At 41.3% G+C, this 20037-nt stretch overlaps 1 protein-coding gene across 3 annotated transcripts in view; it reads right to left on the bottom strand.

Moving 5' to 3' along the window:
* The window catches only part of KCNH1 (potassium voltage-gated channel subfamily H member 1), a 405567-nt gene that overhangs the window by 198896 nt on the left and 186634 nt on the right, over positions 1 to 20037 (bottom strand). For all 3 annotated transcript variants that reach the window (XM_037824539.1, XM_037824535.1, XM_037824541.1), the window contains exon 7: positions 19155 to 19584. In XM_037824539.1, the coding sequence (XP_037680467.1) occupies positions 19155 to 19584 (430 nt within the window). The remainder of the gene's footprint in view (positions 1 to 19154; positions 19585 to 20037) is intronic.

Raw genomic sequence — 20037 nt, 5'->3', positions numbered from 1 at the left:
GGAGGCAGAGATTGGAGCAAAGCCACTACAAGTCATGGAATGCCTAGGATGTTGACAACCACCAGAAGCTAGGAAGAGGCAAGGAAGGATTCTTCCCTAAAGCTTTTAGAGAGAGAGCTTGGCTCTGCCAATACCTTGATTTCAGACTTCTAGTCTTCAGAACTATGAGAAAAAAAATTTCTGCAGTTTTAAGCCACCAAGTTTGTGGTACTTTGTTATAGCAGCCCTAGGAAAGTAAAACACCTCCCATTTATAATTTTTTTACACCTGGCTAACTTCTATTCAGCCCTCAGTTCACAGCTTAAACATTAATTGTTCCTTAACCCCCTAAGACTTGGTTTTAGGTAACCTCTACCCATGTCTCCCCTTAGAAGCCTTACTTAACCACAACCATTGGACTTCTCATGTTGAATGAAAACTGCCTGTGTACTTGTCTGTCCCCCTTATAGACTGTGACCTAATTGCAAGTTTTTATTGTTTTATTCTCAGTATTTAGCTTTGTTGAATGAACAAACAAAATCACTTGCCAATCAGCAACTTCTCTGGGAAAATTCAGGAAAGGCTGGTGGCACTGCATGATGATGCCAACCCTCCCTTGTTTTCCTCCTGAAGCATAATTAGGCAAAAAACCTTGTCTTTACTTGGATAGTTCAGCAATATTCCCACCATCCACTCTAAACACAGATGGTCAACATAGTGCATACTTCATCACATCAGCAAATACCAAAAACTTTTTATTGATATGTCAGCTCAGAAGGAAAAAAAAAAAGGTTCTATTTGCTATCAGGAAATAAGTAATGTGCCTTGCACAAGAAGGCATTTGATAAAATTTTAGGAAAAAAAATGGAATGCTGTAATAGAAAGATTAAGCTCCTCTTCTCCTTCCCATTAGATAACATGCCTCAATCACCCTCAAGGCCTTCCTCACAGAAGCCCTCTCCAGAAAATCCTATCCCAAAGTTCCAGAGCAGATCTCAAATTTACCCCATCTACCTCCCTCTGAGGAAGGTTAAGACAAGGATTACTTTCTAATGCCCCAGGTAGTGAAACCAAGGCACAGAAAAGTTGGGGGCAGACACAAAATTGGACCGACTCAAAAGATTTGTTCACTCCTTCCCACTCCCACCCCTAAGAGGGAATATAGCCATACCAAGGATGCTTAACCTTTGAAGACAGTTAGCTGGAGACAGGATGGAAAGGGCTATGGAACTTTAGCAGTTCTTTTTCTGTGATCTCTTTATGCACCTGACCAAAAAACATGTATTTATAAGCCTAATTCCTGGCCTCTAAGGAATTGGAAGGTCAGCAGGCAACTGCAATGCAATGCCAACTACTTTTCTTATTAATATGCATAATTTAGGGTATTAAGTTATGTATATGAGAACATTCAATTGGAGGATATTTAAATACTGAGATAACTGCTTTGCAACAAGTCTGATTAAAGGGGAAAACAGCAAAGAGAGCCCTGCAAAGTGGTGAGCTCATCAGAAGCCTCCAGATGATGCAGGAGAGCATCTTTCCTGGGCTTCTGTCCCTGCTAAACCTATGAGCCTCTCCCAGTGTCTCCCCATCCCCAAACTTTAGGGTCTCCATCTCTAGCAGCTTCACAACTACGGAGGGAGGGTTGATAAACTCAATTGAAGACGTAGAGAAATTTTCTTTGTAGCGCTGCTATTTAACTCTTCCAAAGGCCAGTGATAATGAAAAACTGAATAACGCTTGTCATTTCATAACTAAAGGAGAAGACTTTGGAGCTGGGGCTGCATGAGGCCAGGCCACCTTCTTACACTTCATGGATCTCTACTCCAACTTTGAAAGAAGGCCTGGGGTCAGATGGCTTCCAGATAATGCTCCGTAGGCACCACCCCCATCTCCATCTGGGGTGGGGATAGAAAGGAGGAGAAGGAGGAATAATAACAATAGTTGATTGATTAATAACTCCAGCAGTTCTTGATTTGGTACTTACTATTTGCTAGGCACCGCATCAGGTATTTCACAAACATTATGTCTAATTGTCACAACCCTCCTGCCAAGTAGGCATCATCATCCCTATTTTACAGATGAGGAAACCGAAGCTCAGGAGGTAACTCCTGGCTCCGTGACCTTTCCAAAGCCATACCAAGAGTGAGTAGCTAAGGAGAGGCAAGGACAACAGGAGAACATCTCTACCACCTATTTTCATCAGAGGGCATCCCTCCATCATGATTCCCCACACCAAGTCCCTCAGAGTGGCAGAAGCAGGGGCAAAGAAATAGAATGGAGGGGAGAAAGAGCCATGCCCTGAAAGCTGGCAGTACCTCAGGGAATCTGGGCATAGGGTAGGTCTCACTCCACACATGGAGTGAATGAGTACCTGCAGTTGGAATCTATGAATCCCAGCTCCTCCACTTCCTAGTTGATTTGGGGAAAACGGCTTAGAACTTTTCTGTGCTTTCATTTTCTAACTGGTAAGTGGGAATGATAATAATAGTTCCATCTCACAGGACTGTGAGGATTAAACGAGTTAATATGAGTTTAGAGTGCCTGGTCCATATTATATGCTCAATAAATGCTACTCTTAATATCATCATCAACATTGTCATTATCCTGATTGACGCAAACATATAAAACCAAGACATCCTGGTACTACCAACTTCCAAACACAGAGCCATAAACAGAATCTAACTGTTCTCCCTCAGACTGACCATGACCTAAATGACAGATACAGACATCTCCCCAATTCAGAGCAATGGTTCTCCTACACAGGAAGCAACTTGGTCTTCCAGTTCCCAAAATCTGGCCCTGAGTCCACTCAACTTAAATGACAGCCAATAATAAACTGTTCATCCCAACAGTTTAGAGCAAGAAAACTCTGTGTGAATATCATGTCATTCATCTCAGTGAAAAAAAGAAGGCGGCAGAACTACCCTTGTTCTCAGTGGGGCTGTCACAGGGCAGCCGTGAGGTACTGAGGAAACACCTCAGAAGACTCAGGTGTTAAGCTCTGAACTTCCACTCACTAGCTGGGACACAATAAGAAAATCAGGCAACCACTCTGAGCCTAATTTTTTCAACTGTGTTTTATAAGGATTGATTGGCATAATGTGTGCAAAACACTCCATTTGCTGCAAAGCATTCTAAAAAATGTAGGGAACTATAATTAATATTTTCATTCTCCCTAAAACAAACCCATTTATTCCAGAGTGAGTCCTCACTTCCCTCCAAATCAGACCTCAACTGCATGCTCATGTTCTCTCTCTCAGCTAGTTTCAGGGTCTTTGGGGAGAGCTGGTTGAAGGGGAAAGGCACGTGGCAAATGCACAGCCACGTCTGAATTCCCAGTGGGAGAAATCATGGGTTCTATTTTCAGCTGGGCTGGCTGTGTAAGGTCAGCACGTTGCCTGATGCAAGTTCTCTCCCTGCCCCAAGCCTCATGCTCAGCCTCCAAGGCTAGGTATTAGAAGCATCCGGGGCTCCAAGGCTTAGCTGATTGTGAAAGCCAGGGTGGGGATCTGATGTGGGGAGAGCAGCAGCCATGTCTGGCTGCCAGAGCATGGTGGCAGACATGGTACCGGGGGTGAGGGGGAATGATGAGAGGCTGTCAAGCCGTGTATCAATGCTGGATACCACGTGGCTCCCCCAAGCTTGGGTAACAATCAGGAGCACCCATTGGAGAGCAGTGCTTATCATCATGCCATATAATTATGGTCTTGGCTCCAGCTTTCAGCAGTATCCCAGAAAATACAAGAGATTTTCAAAAATATTTCCTATGCGTCCTTTCACTACATGGAAATAAGAGACATCCAGTGGGTGAAATTCAAAAAACAGTGTTTCCAAGTATTGTTTCCATTATAAAGTTTGGATTTATATGCTTCATATCTCGCTAACAATTCAGTGCTTTCCCTCCCATTCACTGATTCTCTCACTGATAGGCTTAGAAGGTTCCTCTCCAAGTCTCTGAATTGAGTGGGAAAGAAAGAATGGTTCTGGGGTGAGCACTGCTTTTACACAATATGACATAATAAAAAGTATTACATGGGCCTGGACACCTTCAAACTGATGGCATGCTGATCATACTTACGGATGACTTGAAGCTAGGGAGATCACAACCAAGGGTAAATTAAAGAATCAAGATCCTTGCCCCCCACCCACAACACACAGAGCCTCTTTGTTGCTCAGATGTTGCTCCCTCTCTCTCTAAACCCACTCAGCAGGTGAACTCACTACCCTCCCCCCTACAAGGGACATGACACCCAGGGGTGTAAATACCCCTGGCAACACAGGAAATGACTCCTGGAGATGAGCCTGGACCCAATACTGTAGGATTGAGAGGATCTTCTTGACCAAAAGGGTGAAGAGTGATAAAACAAAATAAGGTTCCAGTGACTGAGAGATTTCAAATGGAGTTGAGAGGTCACTCTAGAGGTTATGCTTATGTGCTATATAGATATCACTTTTTAGTTTTTAGTGTGTTGGAATGGCTAAAGGGAAATACTAGAAACTGTCAAACTGCAACCCAATGATTTTGATTCTTGAAGACAATTATATAACTATGAAGCTTGCATAGTGTGACTGACTCTGTGACTGTGAAAACCTTGTGGCTCACATTCCCTTTGTCCAGTGTATGGACATCTGAGTGGAAAAATACCGACAAAAATTAGATGAAGAATAGGGTAGGATGGAGGGAATGGAAAGATTTAGGTGTTCTTTTTTGCTTTTATTTTTATTTTGGAGTAAGGAAACAGTTCAAAAATTGATTCTGGTGATAAATGCACAACTGTATGATGTTGCTGTGAATAACTGATTATACACTGTGGATGACTGTAGGGAGCGTGAACATACCTCAATTAAACTATTTTAAAAAGTAAATAACAATGGGGGAAGGAGGGGAATGGGATGTTTTAGATGTTCTTTTTTATTTTATTTTTTGGAATAATAAAATGTTCAAAGTTTGATTGTGGTGATGAAAGCACAACTATATGACTATACTGTGAACAACTGATTGTGTATTTTGAATCATTGTATGTTATGTGATTATATATCAGTAAAATTGCATTAAAAATGCAAAATAAAGAATCAAGATCCTTAAATATGACACCAAAATCATAAGAACAAATGAAAAAATAGACAATTAGGGCTTCATCAAAATTAATATTTTTTGTACATAAAGGGACATTATCAAGAAAGTGAAAAGATAACCTACAGAATGGGAGAAAATAATTACAAGTCATATATGTGATAAAGATCTAATATCCAGAACAAAGAACTCTTCAAACTCAACAATATAAAAGGACAAACAACCCAATTTAAAAATGGGCCAGGAGATGTGAGACACAACTCCCAGGAATGAGCCTGGCCCTGGCATCAAAGGATTGAAAATACCTTCTCGACCAAAAAGGGGAAAAGAAAGGTAACAGAATAAGGTTACAGGGGCTAAGAGATTTCAAATAGAGTCAAGAGGCTATCCTGGAGGTTTCTCTCATGCAAATTCCAGCCAGATATCCCAAATGGCCACAGTATGCCATGCCCTAACCAACAGTAGTTCCAAAATTCCTAGGTTCCCATCTGAGATTCTATAAAAGTTTCACTAACTAAGTTTCTCTCTCAGAAACTTAAATCCACCAGAGTGTACCTATGCCAGACAAGGCCTAAAACCCAGAGGTAACAGCCTCTTTAAGAGCAACAATCAGATGCAGCTCCCTTCCCCATAACGGTGACACCCCTTTTCAATATGAACAAGTTAGGGTGGTCTCTGCCTAGATACCCCTGAAGATCGAGAAAGTGATTAAATAAGAGGAATGGATGAACAAAGACTTCATGGAACAGCACTGAACCATAAAAAGTAATGAAGTACCCATACATGCTAAAACATGGATGAACCTTGAAAACATTATTCCTAGTGAAAGAAGCCAAACACAAATGGCCACATACTGATGATTTTGATGATTTCATTTATATGAAATGTCCAAAATAAGAAAAATCCATAGAGACGGAAAGTAGATTAGTGGTTGCCAGGGGCTGGGGGAAAGTGAACTGGGAGTGACTGCAAACAGATATGGGGTTTCTTTGGGGCATAATGGAAATGTTCTGGAATTAGACACTAACGAAGATTGCATACACCTTGTGGATACAGTAAAAAATGCTGAACTGTACACTTTAAAACAGTGAATTATATGTTACATGAATTTCATCTCACTTAAAAAAATTGCAAAAAAAGAGAAAAAAAAAAAGAAAAAAGATTCTCAGGGACAGATACAATAGTAGCAAAGTTCCTACAGCAAACTCTTAAGTTGTGTTCCTACTCTGAATTTACATACTCTTTCCTTAATTTTATTCAACAAATGTTATTTACCGAGAGCCTACTACAAGTCAGGAACTGACCTAGATCCTGAAGATATAACAGTAAGCAAAATCAAACAAAGTCCCTATACGCATGAATAGTGGAAGAGACAGACAACTGAATAATCATGAAAAAAAGTTTAAAATTGCAACTTGGTGAAGCTACATTCAAGCACATGGAGGCAAAAGGACTGGAATTTATTTACATGAGAAGCCACAGGAACCACTCAGATGAGGCAGTGGTACATTGCATCTATTGGCCAGCCCCCAGGGTTAAAACCTCCAAGCAGTCAGGGAACAATGGTCATTCTTAAATGTCAAGCAAATGTACCCAATGGGGAAGGGACTCACCATACTGGGAGAAAAAGTCTAGGTGCCCAAGCTTTGTGTAGGAAAGAGAGGACAGCACTAGTGTCTTCTAGCCCAAACTCAAGAGAATCCATTATCAGGGTCTAAGTAAAGGAACCGGAATTTTAAAAAAGCAAGTTAAATGAAAGTGTTCTATAAGTGACAGCATGAAGTGATCCTGTCCTGTCCTAGTGCCAGAGTTTAGCACATGTGGGAGGAAGATATTTCCTCCACACTGGAGTAAAGCATTTCATTGTGGTGATATCAGCACATTGATAGAAAAAGAGCTCCATGGTCCCGGACGGTGAGGTTCACATGGCAACTGAGAAGCCATGTGGTGAGTGTCAAAAGTGGCCAAGACAAGGAAAGCAGAAGCTACCAGGTTGAAATAAGGGGTGGCTATAGTCACAAGTCAACACAAGACATCACTAATAGCCCTTAAACCATAAACCAGGTTACAATGATCTTGCTGATAAGCAATAGATAAAGAAATCATTGTTTTGTTCCTACTACTGTGACTCTGTTCCATGACCACATTCCCAGATTGGTCCAGCCAAGGGAAATGGGGACATACATTTGGATAAATAGCAAGTCATGGTCTTGGGTCCAAAAAGCCAACTGCAAAAGTAGAGAGTGAGAGAAATATGGTTCACAGTAGAATCTATGAATAATAACTGAGGACTTCAAGCTGGGTGCCACTTCAATGTTAATCAACAGTATGATGTAGAGATCAAAATGCAGGCTTGAATTAAGAAAAATCTTGAGATGTATAGATGCAGTAAGGAATGGTGGAAAATGCTCATACTTTAGAGGATTGATGTCTTTGGACACTTGCTCTGCCATTAACTAGTTGAATCACTTCCTCTCTCTGAGCCTCAGCTTTTCACCTGCACAATGATGGCATTAGAACAAAAATCTCTACATCCCCTTCTAGTTCTGATACTCTTTCAGTCCATGAATGTGATTTTCAAAATAAGGGAAGCAATGGTCCTGCTCAGCTCTCCACTGGCCAAACCACGGACAGACAAATGAGTTCAGTTCTGGGCCCCACTTAAGAAAGACACTAATAAAGTGAAGAGAAAAGAGATCATCATCACTCAGGATAGAGAAGGGTCTCAGAACCAAATGGAAGAAACTGGTTTTATCCATTTTAGAGAAGTGAAGCCTCAAGGTTTTCAAATATTTGAAGAAAAAGAAAAAAAAATTAGATTGGTTCCATGAAGTCCCAAGAGTAAAGAGCCAAGAACAAGGGCTGGAATCTTCAGGGAGGTAATTTTAGCTTTATATAAAAGAGAATTTCTCACTATGGAGCTATGAGGAAACAGAAGAGTCCCATTCCCAGGGGTATTCAAATTTCAGGGTAAAGTTTCAGGGATCTAACAAGAAGGTGACCCTGATGATATCTGAAGTGTTTTCAATCCGGAAACTCTGTGAGTGCCCATGAGATAACTGGAGGGCTGATTCTCTATCTGTCTTCACACCATTTCTAGGTGGTTGGCTCACAGTAGGAGTTTAATAAATGTTTGTAGAAGAGAGGGAGAGAGAGAAGCAGAGATGGAAGGCTCAAATCACAGGTGCAACAGTATGTTCAGAAAGTCTTGTGCTCAGAAATCCTGCCTCTTTTTCCCACTTGTTAAGTTGCTAGATTCCAGCCAAGGCCGCCAGCGTCTGCATGTGAGCACAGCTCAGGGTAATTAAACATGGAGTCTCCCGAGAGGGATGGAATCAAAAGGACAACCACTGGTGAACCTGTGGCTTCAGCCTGTTCCCTCCGTCTCCCTGCTTGCTTGTTGGCAAGGCTCAGCCTGACAGGTAATCCCATGGGCCTGGGGCTCCCTAGCTTTGTGTTTTCTCTGCAGGGCTGCTAATCAGTCCACTGTTCTCTGTTAGCCTGCACGTTTTGGCATTGCTTTGTAGGAACTCTTTAGAGTTTATGTTGTTTCTCCAACAGGTATATTCTGCTCCCCACGTATCAAACCTAGGGAGCTCTAAGAATAAGGGGACATGGCCCTCAAGGTCAAGAAGATGGACCCCCTATTGTGGCTCTGCCACTCTCACTCCAGCCAAGACCAGCAACTCTTCCCACCTCTTCCCTCAAAGAACAAAGGGTCATCCTGAACAGGATTAGCCCTACATGCAGGGCACTTGCAGCTCTGCAGAACTCACTAGCAATTTTCCTTATATTTGATTTTCTTCCAAAGCCTCCTACTCTTTCATTTTGGTCTTCCTACCAAGACCTCTCTCCCTGCCAACATTTCTCACGGTGACAGAGGGTTTTTATCACCATGTAGCTATGATTCAGAGCCAGACCTCTAGCTGACGAGAGCTAAAATTATTCACTCTCTCATACACACACAGAAGCACAGTGGGGAAAAGGGAAAATGGAAATATTTTGTGAGTCTGCAAAGTCACTGTCAGGTGAGGATTTATGGAGTTGGTCCTGACAGCAACTTGTTTTGCAGCAGTGTCATCAGAAGATTTTCTTCTTGATATGTGGTTCCAGAAACAAATTTTTATCAAGCTCTTCTGTGCTGTCCCTAATCTCTTTTATCACCTTTGCCCACAATATCTATTCCATGCTTCTCAACCCCTACCTGATGCCTACAAATGTCCCTCACCAAATCAAACTAAAGAATAAATGAACAAACAATAAACACCAAGAGTGATGAAAAAATGGTATCATCATCAGTAACAGGCTGTCTGTGGCTCTGAGCTAGGCAGCAGACAGAGACAAATGTTCTGAAAGGGGAAAAACCTTTACTTTCTTTTGTGCTGTTTAATTTGCATCTTCCCATTTTACTAATGAAGAAACAGGGCTTAGGAATTACATAACTTATTGCTTTAACTATTAGATAGCATGTCTCTTTTGAACCTATAGACTTTCTATGATTTTTTAAATGAAAATTATGCTCCTGACCTAAAGTCAGTTGCATATAAAGTTTGACTGGTTTCTTTGGCAGTGGAGATGGCTTTCATAACCATCCTTCCTATCTAATTAGTCTCCTTTCTGGGTAGCATCCATTCAAAGGGGGGATGTCCAGGAGATGGGCAGTTTTTGGTGAAAACAAGCTGGCTGGTATCATGGCTGTGGCATCTTCACTCTAACAAACTGAGCAATATAATCCAAAAATTACTAGTGGTGTCCTCAAAGAAAAAATAAATTCTGCATCCCAACAATTTTCAAAATGGAAGACTACAGGATTGAGATCTCAATTCTAAAGAATTCAACAAATTGTCCTTACTGCATCTTGAGGCAATTCTTGTCTCTTAGCATGTGTGGACAGTTGGAGGTGGTCCCCAAGCAGTAGACTACTGGAGGAAGGAATCTGAGGTGCCAGGAGGCACAGAGCAGGCATTCAGCATCCTCTCAGATCAAGCATATCTTTCATTCTTTCATTGTCCTATTTGGCAGGTAGGGGAGGTGGCTGCTCCAGGGCTTTCCTCATTGCTGTGGATAACTAGGGTGGCAGCACCATCTGGTAGAAAAACAAAGAGCTTGGGTGTTCTAGTTTGTTAATGCTGCCTTTTCGCAAAACACCAGAAATGGACTGGCTTTTATAAAGGGGGTTTATTTGATTACACAGTTACAGTCTTAAGGCCATAAAGTGTCCAAGGTACATCATCAACAATCAGGTACCTGAAGGCCAATGGTGTCCAGAAAACCTCTGTTAGCTGGGAAGGCACATGGCTGGCATCTGCTCCAAAGTTCAGGTTTCAAAGTGGCTTTCTCCCAGGACATTTCTCTCTAGGCTGCAGTTCCTCAAAAATGTCACTCTCAGTTGCTCTTGGGGTGTTTGTCCACTCTCAGCTTCTCCGGAGCAAGAGTCTGCTTTCAACGGCCATCTTCAAACTGTCTCTCATCTGCAGCTACTCTCTCAGCTTCTGGGCATTCCTCAAAGTGTCCCTCTTGGCTGTAGCAAGCCCATTCCTTCTGTCTGAGCTTCTATAGTGCTCCAGTAAACTAATCAAAGCCCATGCTGATCGGGCAGGGCCACACCTCCATGGAAATTATCCAATCAGAGTTATCATTCACAGTTGGGTGGGGCACATTTCCACGGAAATAACCTAATCCAAACGTTCCAACTTAATCCCCACTAATATGTCTGCCCCACAAGACTGCATCAAAGAATATGGCTTTTTCTGGGGGGACATAATACATTCAAACTGGCACATCAGGGATTAGAAATCTGGGCTTAATTTCTGGCTCCACCATTCATAAGAAGGTTAACCCAGGGGAAGATAACTTTTCTGAGCTCAGTTTCCTCATCTGTAAAACTGGGTTGATAACATCTGCATCATAGGGGTGTTAGAAGAGTTGAATGAATTATGTGTATAAAGTGTTCTGCATGCACTATATGCTCAATAACTCATCATAAATACTACTTCTCTTACTTTTCCATCTTTGTAAACAATGCAAATCCTCCCTATTATTCACGGTCAAGTGCCACCACCACCCCCCACCAAAATCCCCACTGAAATGATCACTGTCTTACTAGAAGTCTGAATGCATGAACTGACTCTACTGTTTATTCCATGAATATTTGCCACTTTCTAGTTTCACATGGTTTTCTCTATATGAATTTTTATTTCCCAAATGAGATTGTTAGTGAATTGAGGAAGGGATGATATTCTTCCTCCATCCTTTCATTATTCAATATTTATAGAGCCCATATGGATTAGCCCACAGAGTCCCTGCCCCAAGGCAACTTAAGTTGGGGAGACATTCACAAACAGACACAAGAGGATGAATCTCTGGAAGGCCCTCAATGTCTCGCCAGGACTCACCTCAAATAAACTGGGTATGTACCTAGCATTCCTGACATTGTCTGGGTGGGGAGCCCCTGCACAGATTCCCATAATAGCTGTCCTTTCCTTGGTAGAGAGTCATCTCATGTCATGTCAATTACTTATTTCTTCTTCTGGTTCCCCCACCAGAATATAATCACTGTGAGGGCACAGCTTACGTCTATCTCATTTGGAGCTCCATCCTCAGTACTAACACAGGCAGGCACATGGCCTGGCACACAGCAGGCATTAACAAATTGTTTATCAAATGAATAAAGAGGTACGCAGTAAACCATTGACTGATTGAGGTCCTAGAAAACTGCAGGTAAATCTATCATTTTTTTCTCCCATGAACCATATTTATTCACATATTTAAAAAAAAATTCCCTAATGTGTTTTCCTCCCACCCTTCTGAAGGGTGCAAAGAATAGAATTCTTTTCTCCTCTGTATTACCTCTCTCTAGCTGTGTGTAGTTGTCAGTCTAGAAGTTGAGAACCATAATAATGGCCTGATAAAAAGCAGTTTGAAGAGATGTAAAACTTTGATCAAGTTCCCTGCTGAAAGTAGTACGGAAGCCTTAAGCATTCTCCACCCATCTTCACCCCTTCTTATCAAACTTTGAGAACATTCCATGAAGGCACTAGTTACCACAGTCTACTGGCATCACTTATGGCACAGTAGTTACCTGTGCCATCTGCTGGCTGTCAAGCAATCTGGGAGAGAGGAGGAGCACGGAGCTGGGTGCTGAGTCATGGCTGAGTACAACTCTGCTTCTAACTAGCTGTGTGATCTGAAGCAAGATGCTCCATGGTTTCCTTACCCATAAACTGGGGAGAATACTACCTGCCCTGTGGAGTATTGAGTTTCAAAGTAGATAATAGACACAGAAATGCTCTGGAAAGTATAAAGCAAAAGACATGATGATAGCAACATCTCCGCATGATTCTACCCTCCATTTAGATGGAAATTATGTTTTTAAAAAGAAATAGTTTTGCAAATGATTTGAGTACGTATAAGGTCAGAGATAGTACCCTGCCCCCATCCAGTTGGCTTTTCACTGGCAGAGTTTTCTAACACCTCAAACTTTCATTGTAAATTCCTCTGCCCAGTGTAGTAATCCAGCTACGAACAAGGATAATGTCTTCCCACAATACATGTAATCAAATATTTTGCCACCATCATTATAACAAAATAATAGAGATGTCCTCCAGGGAAAGCACTCCTTCCCTGCCATCCTTCTGATGCCCCCCTTTTCTGCCCGAATTTTAACACCACACACACACATACACACACACACACCTTATAAAGAACATTAACCTCTCCCACATCCCAAAATAATAAACAAGGGAAGCAACACAACAAAGTGAAAGACTCTGATATCAGATAAAATTGGGTTCAAAATCCAGTTCTGCCACCTCCTAAACTGCGACCTTGGATAAGTTACTCAGTGCCTCTGAGCTTTGGTTTTTTATCTGTCAAACAGGGCTAATAAAGCTTATTTATGGGGTTGCTGGGTGGTTAAATTAAAATTCTATGAGAGAAAAATAAAATAAAATAAAAAAATTTTTAAGAAATTTTTAAAAATTCTGTAAGAAGTTCCCAGTGTAACACCCGTCATGTCTTAGGTGCTAAGTACAGACTGTTTCTAGTCCCTTTCTCTCCCTCTCCATGGGTAGCTCCCTGCTGCTTTTGGTGCTGTTTCCTGCCCAGTGAACATCCTACTAGCCAGGCATGGAGAACAAGGCCTGAGAAGCCTCTCCCAGCCACAAAAAAAATGATTTTCTCCTCTTTTAACAGCTTGCCCTAACCTGCTCTTACGCTCCAACTAACTTTAAAAGAAGCATCGTATCTAGGAAACCTCCCATCCAGTATAGTTACATTTAATGACCTATACATTAAACACTGCAATGCCCCTGATATTTTATGCAAGTTTAAATTCTTCTAAAGTAGAGCACTCCAAAAGAACTAACAAATATTTGAGAAACATTGTTATGTGTTGAGTCCTGTAATTGTGCTGTCAGAGGGGAATAGAGGAATGGGGGAGTACTAGAATTCTTTCAACACACCATATGTGAAGCACTGTGCCAGGTACTTTACAACGTTTTATTTTTTCATCCTCAAAACCTGGTGAGGCAGGGCATTCTATCTCCATTTTCAGTTGAGAAAACTCCTAAATGTCAAAGAATTAATCAAAGGTAGAGGGAGGCTTAGAAGCCAGAACTGATGAGGTCTGAAATCCATGCTCTTTCCCACATTCCAACAGCATGGGCCCAGGCACAAAGGAGACAAGGAAGAGGCAGAAGACCCCTAGGCCCTGCTCTCAAGAGCTTAGAATCTCTCAGGAATAGGAAAATATATATATACCAGGCAAGGAAAATTACCATGAAATCATAAGAATGTTTGCTATATAAGAACAAGTGGATAAATCCAAAACAGGATCTGTTAGCCTTAAGAGCATGAAGACAATCAGGGCTTGAGAACTGGGTAGGAATAGCCAGATTTAGTTTGTAGAGGAAGGGAGAAAGGGATGTAGAAGACAGAAACTAACTTGAAGTTGTGTCAAAGATGGGGATACCCAATTGCAGTGTACAATGGCAGGCAGAACTTTTTTTAAAAAAAAAATCAGGTTCTATAGGAAAACAAGAGTATTTGTTGGCTAGGAAAAAAACACTTGGAATAAATAAGAAATGAATGGTTATCTCTCCCATAGCATTCTAGACACTGTCCTATTTCCCAAAATAAGCATAAACCAAAATTGAAATTAAACAGCATTCCTATGCTTCTAAGAAGGGGGCAGCAATAATTGTCTGTTTTCTAAGAACAGGAAAGGAAAAATTAACTGGAATAGAGAGAAACAATCACTGTTATTAACAACAATAAAATCATGACATCTGAATGTAAAATCTTCAAGTTTTTCAAAGAACTACCTTACATCATTATCTCATTTAGTTCTTACCTCTACCAAGTGAGACTGTCAAGGAGAGTCTCTTATCCTTAATTCACAGAAAGAGAACATGAGGCCAAGGAGGTTAAAGGGTTCAAGCCAAAACTAACAGTAGATCTAGAACCTGAATCAAAGTCTCTGAACTAGCCATTTAGGGATGAAGCTCAAACAGGGCCTGCCTGTAGTGGAGGGCTACATGTTTGCTAGAGGGGAAACAGGGTGAAGGAGGAAAGCTGAAGCAGACACTGCTAGTCATCCCCCAACAACTCCTCTCCTTTTCTAAATTATTGTATTTCTTCCTGGCACATGACCACCCAGAATAAAGAGTACATTTCCAGCCTGCCCTGCAGCTAAGTGTGGCCAGGTTACCATTTCAGCCAACGTGATATGAAGAAAAGTGATTGGTCTTGTTCATAAAAGAAAAGTGTATGCCTAATCTTCCTCTTCCCTCTCCTTCCTACTTTCTGGAAAAAAAGGACAAGACGACTGAGGCTGGAAAGTCATGTGGGATCCTGGTTTGGAATCATGTGCTGAAGACAGCCAGATGCCTAGATCTATGACTTGTTGATGATACTATTACTTTGGGTCTTTTTCCAATATTAGTTTATCTAACTAATAAAGAAGCTTTGCCAAAAGCACTGAAGATCCCTTCCAAAATTCCAGAGACTTCACAATTGTTCAGATTCAACAAGCCAATAGTATTAGGAGTCCTACTTTGTGTTTGAAGTCCGCTAAGAGTATCTTCATGGTTTCTTAGAAGGTATGACCCACATTTAAAAAAAAAACAAAAACCAGTATATCAGTACAGAATACAAAAATGAACATTCAGCAAAGGTGAAATGGAAAAAATTAAGAAATATTTAAATAAGATCATGAAGGAGGCAGGAAAAAGCTCATATTTGAATGCAAGTGACAATGCAAGCTGAAAGGAGACCACAAAGCATCTTACTGAACTGCACATTAGTGAGGCAGTAAGGCCAAGTGTCCAGGGGTACAGGTTACTAATGTTCCTTCCCCAGGAAAGAAGGTGATAGAATGAAACCATTAGGGACTAGTCTAGTTGGTGTCCCAGGGGGAGGCTGACTGAAACATTAATAAGGATGAGATCTGGCCCAGCAGAAGGACTGGGCCAGATAGATGCTCAGAAGGGTTCCTTCAGCACTGACATTCTGCTTTGTTTTTAAGGGGGTGAGGTGGAGGAGGACAGGGGAGAAAGAAATGAATTCTAAGGGACAGGTGTTGTGCAAGGCTGAGGTAGGAGACCAAATTTTCAGCTCGGAGACTAGGAATATAATGTCTAGACCCCCTACTGTTATCAGAGAAATTAGATGAATGTGGCTTATTTATGATGACAAGGATGCCTGCAATGACATTATGAGGAGAGAAATCAGAAAAGTGCAAAGCCCTTATTAAGAAAATGGGAACCATTACATTCCCCCTATAGAGCTCCCCAAGACAGGGGCATGTCCCTAACCTGAGACTGAGACCTGCCTGATAAAGGGACTTCCTTCTCTGGAAGGTCCCTCAGAGGTGTGAGCAAGGCTCAACTCACAGAATGATCTGTCTCCAGAGCTCAGACACTGGCCATTGGGCCAACAGGGCCTGTCTCTGTCCTTCCCACCCCCTTCCACTACCACCACCACCAGTCGGCCAATTCAGAGAAAGCAGCAACTGCACTTAGCACTTAACCTGGTACCTGCAGGGAGGCACTTGACATAAGCCTTTTGAATGGAGGGCACCCTCTCCAGGTGTCAAGAGGAGGAATCAGCTAGTGTGCCCTTGTGCTTCTCTCAGCGTCACCATTACACTAGAGAGCGATAGCCCATTCACCACACCTCAGGTGAGCCCACACAGGGAACCACTACAGATCCACATGAGAAGGCAGGGAGCTCAGAGCAGGGGCTGACTTGCCCCCGGTCCAGCCAAGATAACAACATGGAAGCTTAACATAAAACGAGATGGTTGGAGACATCATCTAAATCCACAGCTAAACACACAAAAATCATTTTAAACAACAGATTTCACCTCTTTCTAACCCAATTTCTAATCAGAAATGAGGAAGGTGATAATATTTGAAAATATTTAGTTTTCCTTCTTCCTGGCATCCTCTGGGGAATAAGCAAGTTGTAATGAAATATTCAGAACCAGAGTGCAGAGAGGAGACGCAACGGAAAGCTTGGATAATCTATATCATGGTTAACACACTGTATCAGAATTGTCAAGAGATACTATTATGAAGGCATATAATATTAAAGGGAAAGAGGAAAAGATTAAGTTGTAACCATTACTTCAAAAGCCTGCTGGGTTTGTGCCTCTTTATTCTCCTTAGGGAATGCTAGGCCAGGAGCCTGCCTTTATACCTGGGAGGGAGCCATCACTGACTCCTTGGCATAAATGCAGACTGTGGTCAATACTCCCCTTTGAGAGAGATCACAAGTCTGGGTGTCAGTCCAATCCCGTGAGCCATATAGTAAGGACGTAAAGTGTGCACATGTGGACACACGTGCAAGACAAAAGAGAATCCCATAAATCATCAGCAGTTGCCCTGAACCATCTACAAAAGTTGTTCAAAATGTGCATTTACAAGGATAATTACCACCATATTACACAGAATGCAATAACTTTGTCGTTAGTATAAGAATTTGTCAGATATGTGTCACCCTGAAAGTGGAGCAGCTGTAACTGTGACAGCTGAAAAATGGCTGGTTTCCTAAGCACCTGGTCCCCTGAGTCTGTACCATAATCTTGTTCTTGAATTAAAATAATAACAACAAACAAGCATACAAAAAGTTTCCACTGCAAAAAAATTTTGACTTGTTAAAGATTACGGAGAGAGAATTTTCCATGGGTCAGTCTGTAAGTTTGGTGAATTTGTTGCAAGTCTGTGTTTTTAGACCACACCATCATAGATGGGGCTCAGTGGACAGAGTGGGTTCTAGTTCAGAGAGGCCTAAATTTGAGTTCTGTCTCTCCTGCTCACCAGACCCATATTCTTGGGAAAGTGAGTTAACTTCTCTGAGCCTCCATTTTCTTGTAAGATGACGATAACAGTCTCTAACTTACAGAGTTGTTGTGAGCAGATGTCATATGCAGAGTACTTAGCACAGAGTCTGGAAAATAACAAGTGTTTAAGCAACAGTGGAACTGTTAAGTACCATTTCAATGGAATCACTTAAACTTGCTTAAACTTGCTGCAGACTTACCTAACCAATCATATTTTGCTGCATAATGCAGAGGTGACTACCCATGCATTACATTTTTTTTTCAAAGAAATGGAAATATTGTACTTTTACCCACCTCTGAGAAGGTAGGGAGAGAAAAGAGGTGATAATAATTATCAAGGTTTCCCTAAGAGACTAAACCCAGGAAATTATGCTCTTGATCAAAGAATGGTTCTGGAAAAACTAAACTGCTTATCCTTATTATATGCCACCAGAACTGTTTTCTTTTTTCCCTTCTACCAGGTAAGATGTTACAGGAAAGTCTTCACATATTTGAAAGCCCTTGGGGAACCCATGAAATGGGGCCATTTACCAACTGACCACTCATAGCAAATTTTCCATAATAGATATAGTGAGGTATTTCAATTGAAAAAGGGTCTCACCTCCCCTTCTAGGTGACAGAAATTGTGCCCTAAGCACAGCACATCTGGTTGTTTCCTGGGTGGCCCAAGGCTCACAAAAATGCTGCAAACACTGCCTAGGAAACAGGTGTTGTTAAGGCTGAAATAGTTCTGGAAGACCAAAGGTTTTAAATCCTTTTACATGACATGAGAAAGCACCTCAAGTTCTAATTAAGCTGAGGCAATTAGCCACCCACAGATACTTAACGCTGCTTCCCATGGTCAGGCAATCAGCACTATTAAAACCAATTTTAAAGCAAGAGCAAACCCAAAAGCTTCATTGGGCACACACTTCCCATAAATCAATTACCCCTTTCTTCCATTCTGTAAGTACTCTGAGGCAAGTTCTGTGCCTGCAATGAGGGCTTTTAGGAAAGGGCTGCATCCAAAATGATGAGGCAGTTGCAAAAAAGGAGGGAGAAAGCAATAAATGAGACAATTTGGGGTAACAAAATCCATTCACAAAATGGGACCCTGGATCCCTGATCTGTTGGACAAAAGTCAAGCTGAAGCCTCAGAGTTCTCTGATCTTCAAATTCCCTACTTGGCTTAACAATTAATTCGTTAACTCTACCCTAACAGCACATCAAGGACCAATAGTTTCTGCCTGCTAGGACCAGAGCCCCAGATACAAAATGTGATATTTTACATTTTAATGTATTCATTTTCTTGTACCATATTGGACTGTGCAGATCTAGAACTGTTTAAATTGACATAGAAAGACTTCCACAATTCACTGTCACTTGAATAAGCAGTTTACAAAATTGTATATATAGCATTATCTCATTTTAATTTCATAAAGTCTAGATCTATGAGTTCAAATATGCATAGAAAATAATATGTAAGGGCAAAGACCAAAAGGCAACAGTAGTTATCTCTGAGAGGTGGAATTATAAAAAATCTCTGTTTTCAACTTTGTACTCTTCAGAACTGTCTATGTTTTTTGAGTTAGCATATAATGCTTTAACTATCCACAAAATTGTAAAGACAGTCTTTTTTTAAAAAAGAAACATCTGTCCCTTGCTTAATTTTTACACCCCTGATCATGCTGACACTATAGCCATTGCCTTATTTCCAGTTAATAGAAGGGAGTGACAAATAGTACACCTCCTGACCCCAGTGCCTGTCATACTTACAGCCAATCATCATGATGGCCACCGCAAAGATCTTCTCAATGTCTGTGGATGGGGCGATGTTCCCAAAGCCCACACTAGTGAGGCTAGTCATGGTGAAATATAATGAAGAGATGTAGACGGAATTCTTGCTGGGACCACCTTCCCACTTCCCTGAGCCAGAGCCATTAAACTGATAAGGAGTGCCAATGTCCATTGCAAGTTGGTAGAGCCAGCTGTTGTTGCGAATAGTCTTGGTATCCTCATCAAAGATCTCATAGTCCCCGATGCTGTACCAGATGCAGGCCATCCAGTGAGCAGCCAACCCAAACACACACACCAGCAGGACCAGGACAGCAGCTCCGTATTCAATGTAGTGGTCCAGCTTCCGGGCCACTCGCCCCAGGCGGAGCAGCCGGACAACTTTCAAGGAGCTGAACAGGCTGCTGATGCCCTGGGGGGAAGAGAAACACAGCATCAGGGCCAAAGAACCAAAGATACTGATCCTTGACCTCCTCCCTGCCTGAGCTATTTCCCTGAACATAAATGTTATGTTTCCACAAGACACAAAATTATATAATCCTTAAAATTGTTTTAAAATGAGTAATGGTATGGAAAAATGCTTCCATATAATATTAAATGAAAACACAAGAGATAAAACTGTGTGTGTGCATATATGTATACATACACACATATAATTTTAAATATTTACATACTTTTTTTTCTAATAATATTGAGCATAAGTAAAAAAAAATTGTCAGGAAACACATCAAAACATTAACAATGATTATCACTGCATTGTCAAGTTATGGAATTACAAGCAATTTTTGTTCTACATATATATATTTACTTCATTTCTATAACTGGAATGAATTACTTTTATAATTAGAAAAACATATTTTTAAAA

The sequence above is a fragment of the Choloepus didactylus genome, chromosome 2, assembly GCF_015220235.1.
Source record: "Choloepus didactylus isolate mChoDid1 chromosome 2, mChoDid1.pri, whole genome shotgun sequence".
NCBI lineage: Eukaryota > Metazoa > Chordata > Mammalia > Pilosa > Megalonychidae > Choloepus > Choloepus didactylus.
This window is presented reverse-complemented; position numbering and strand designations above follow the sequence as displayed.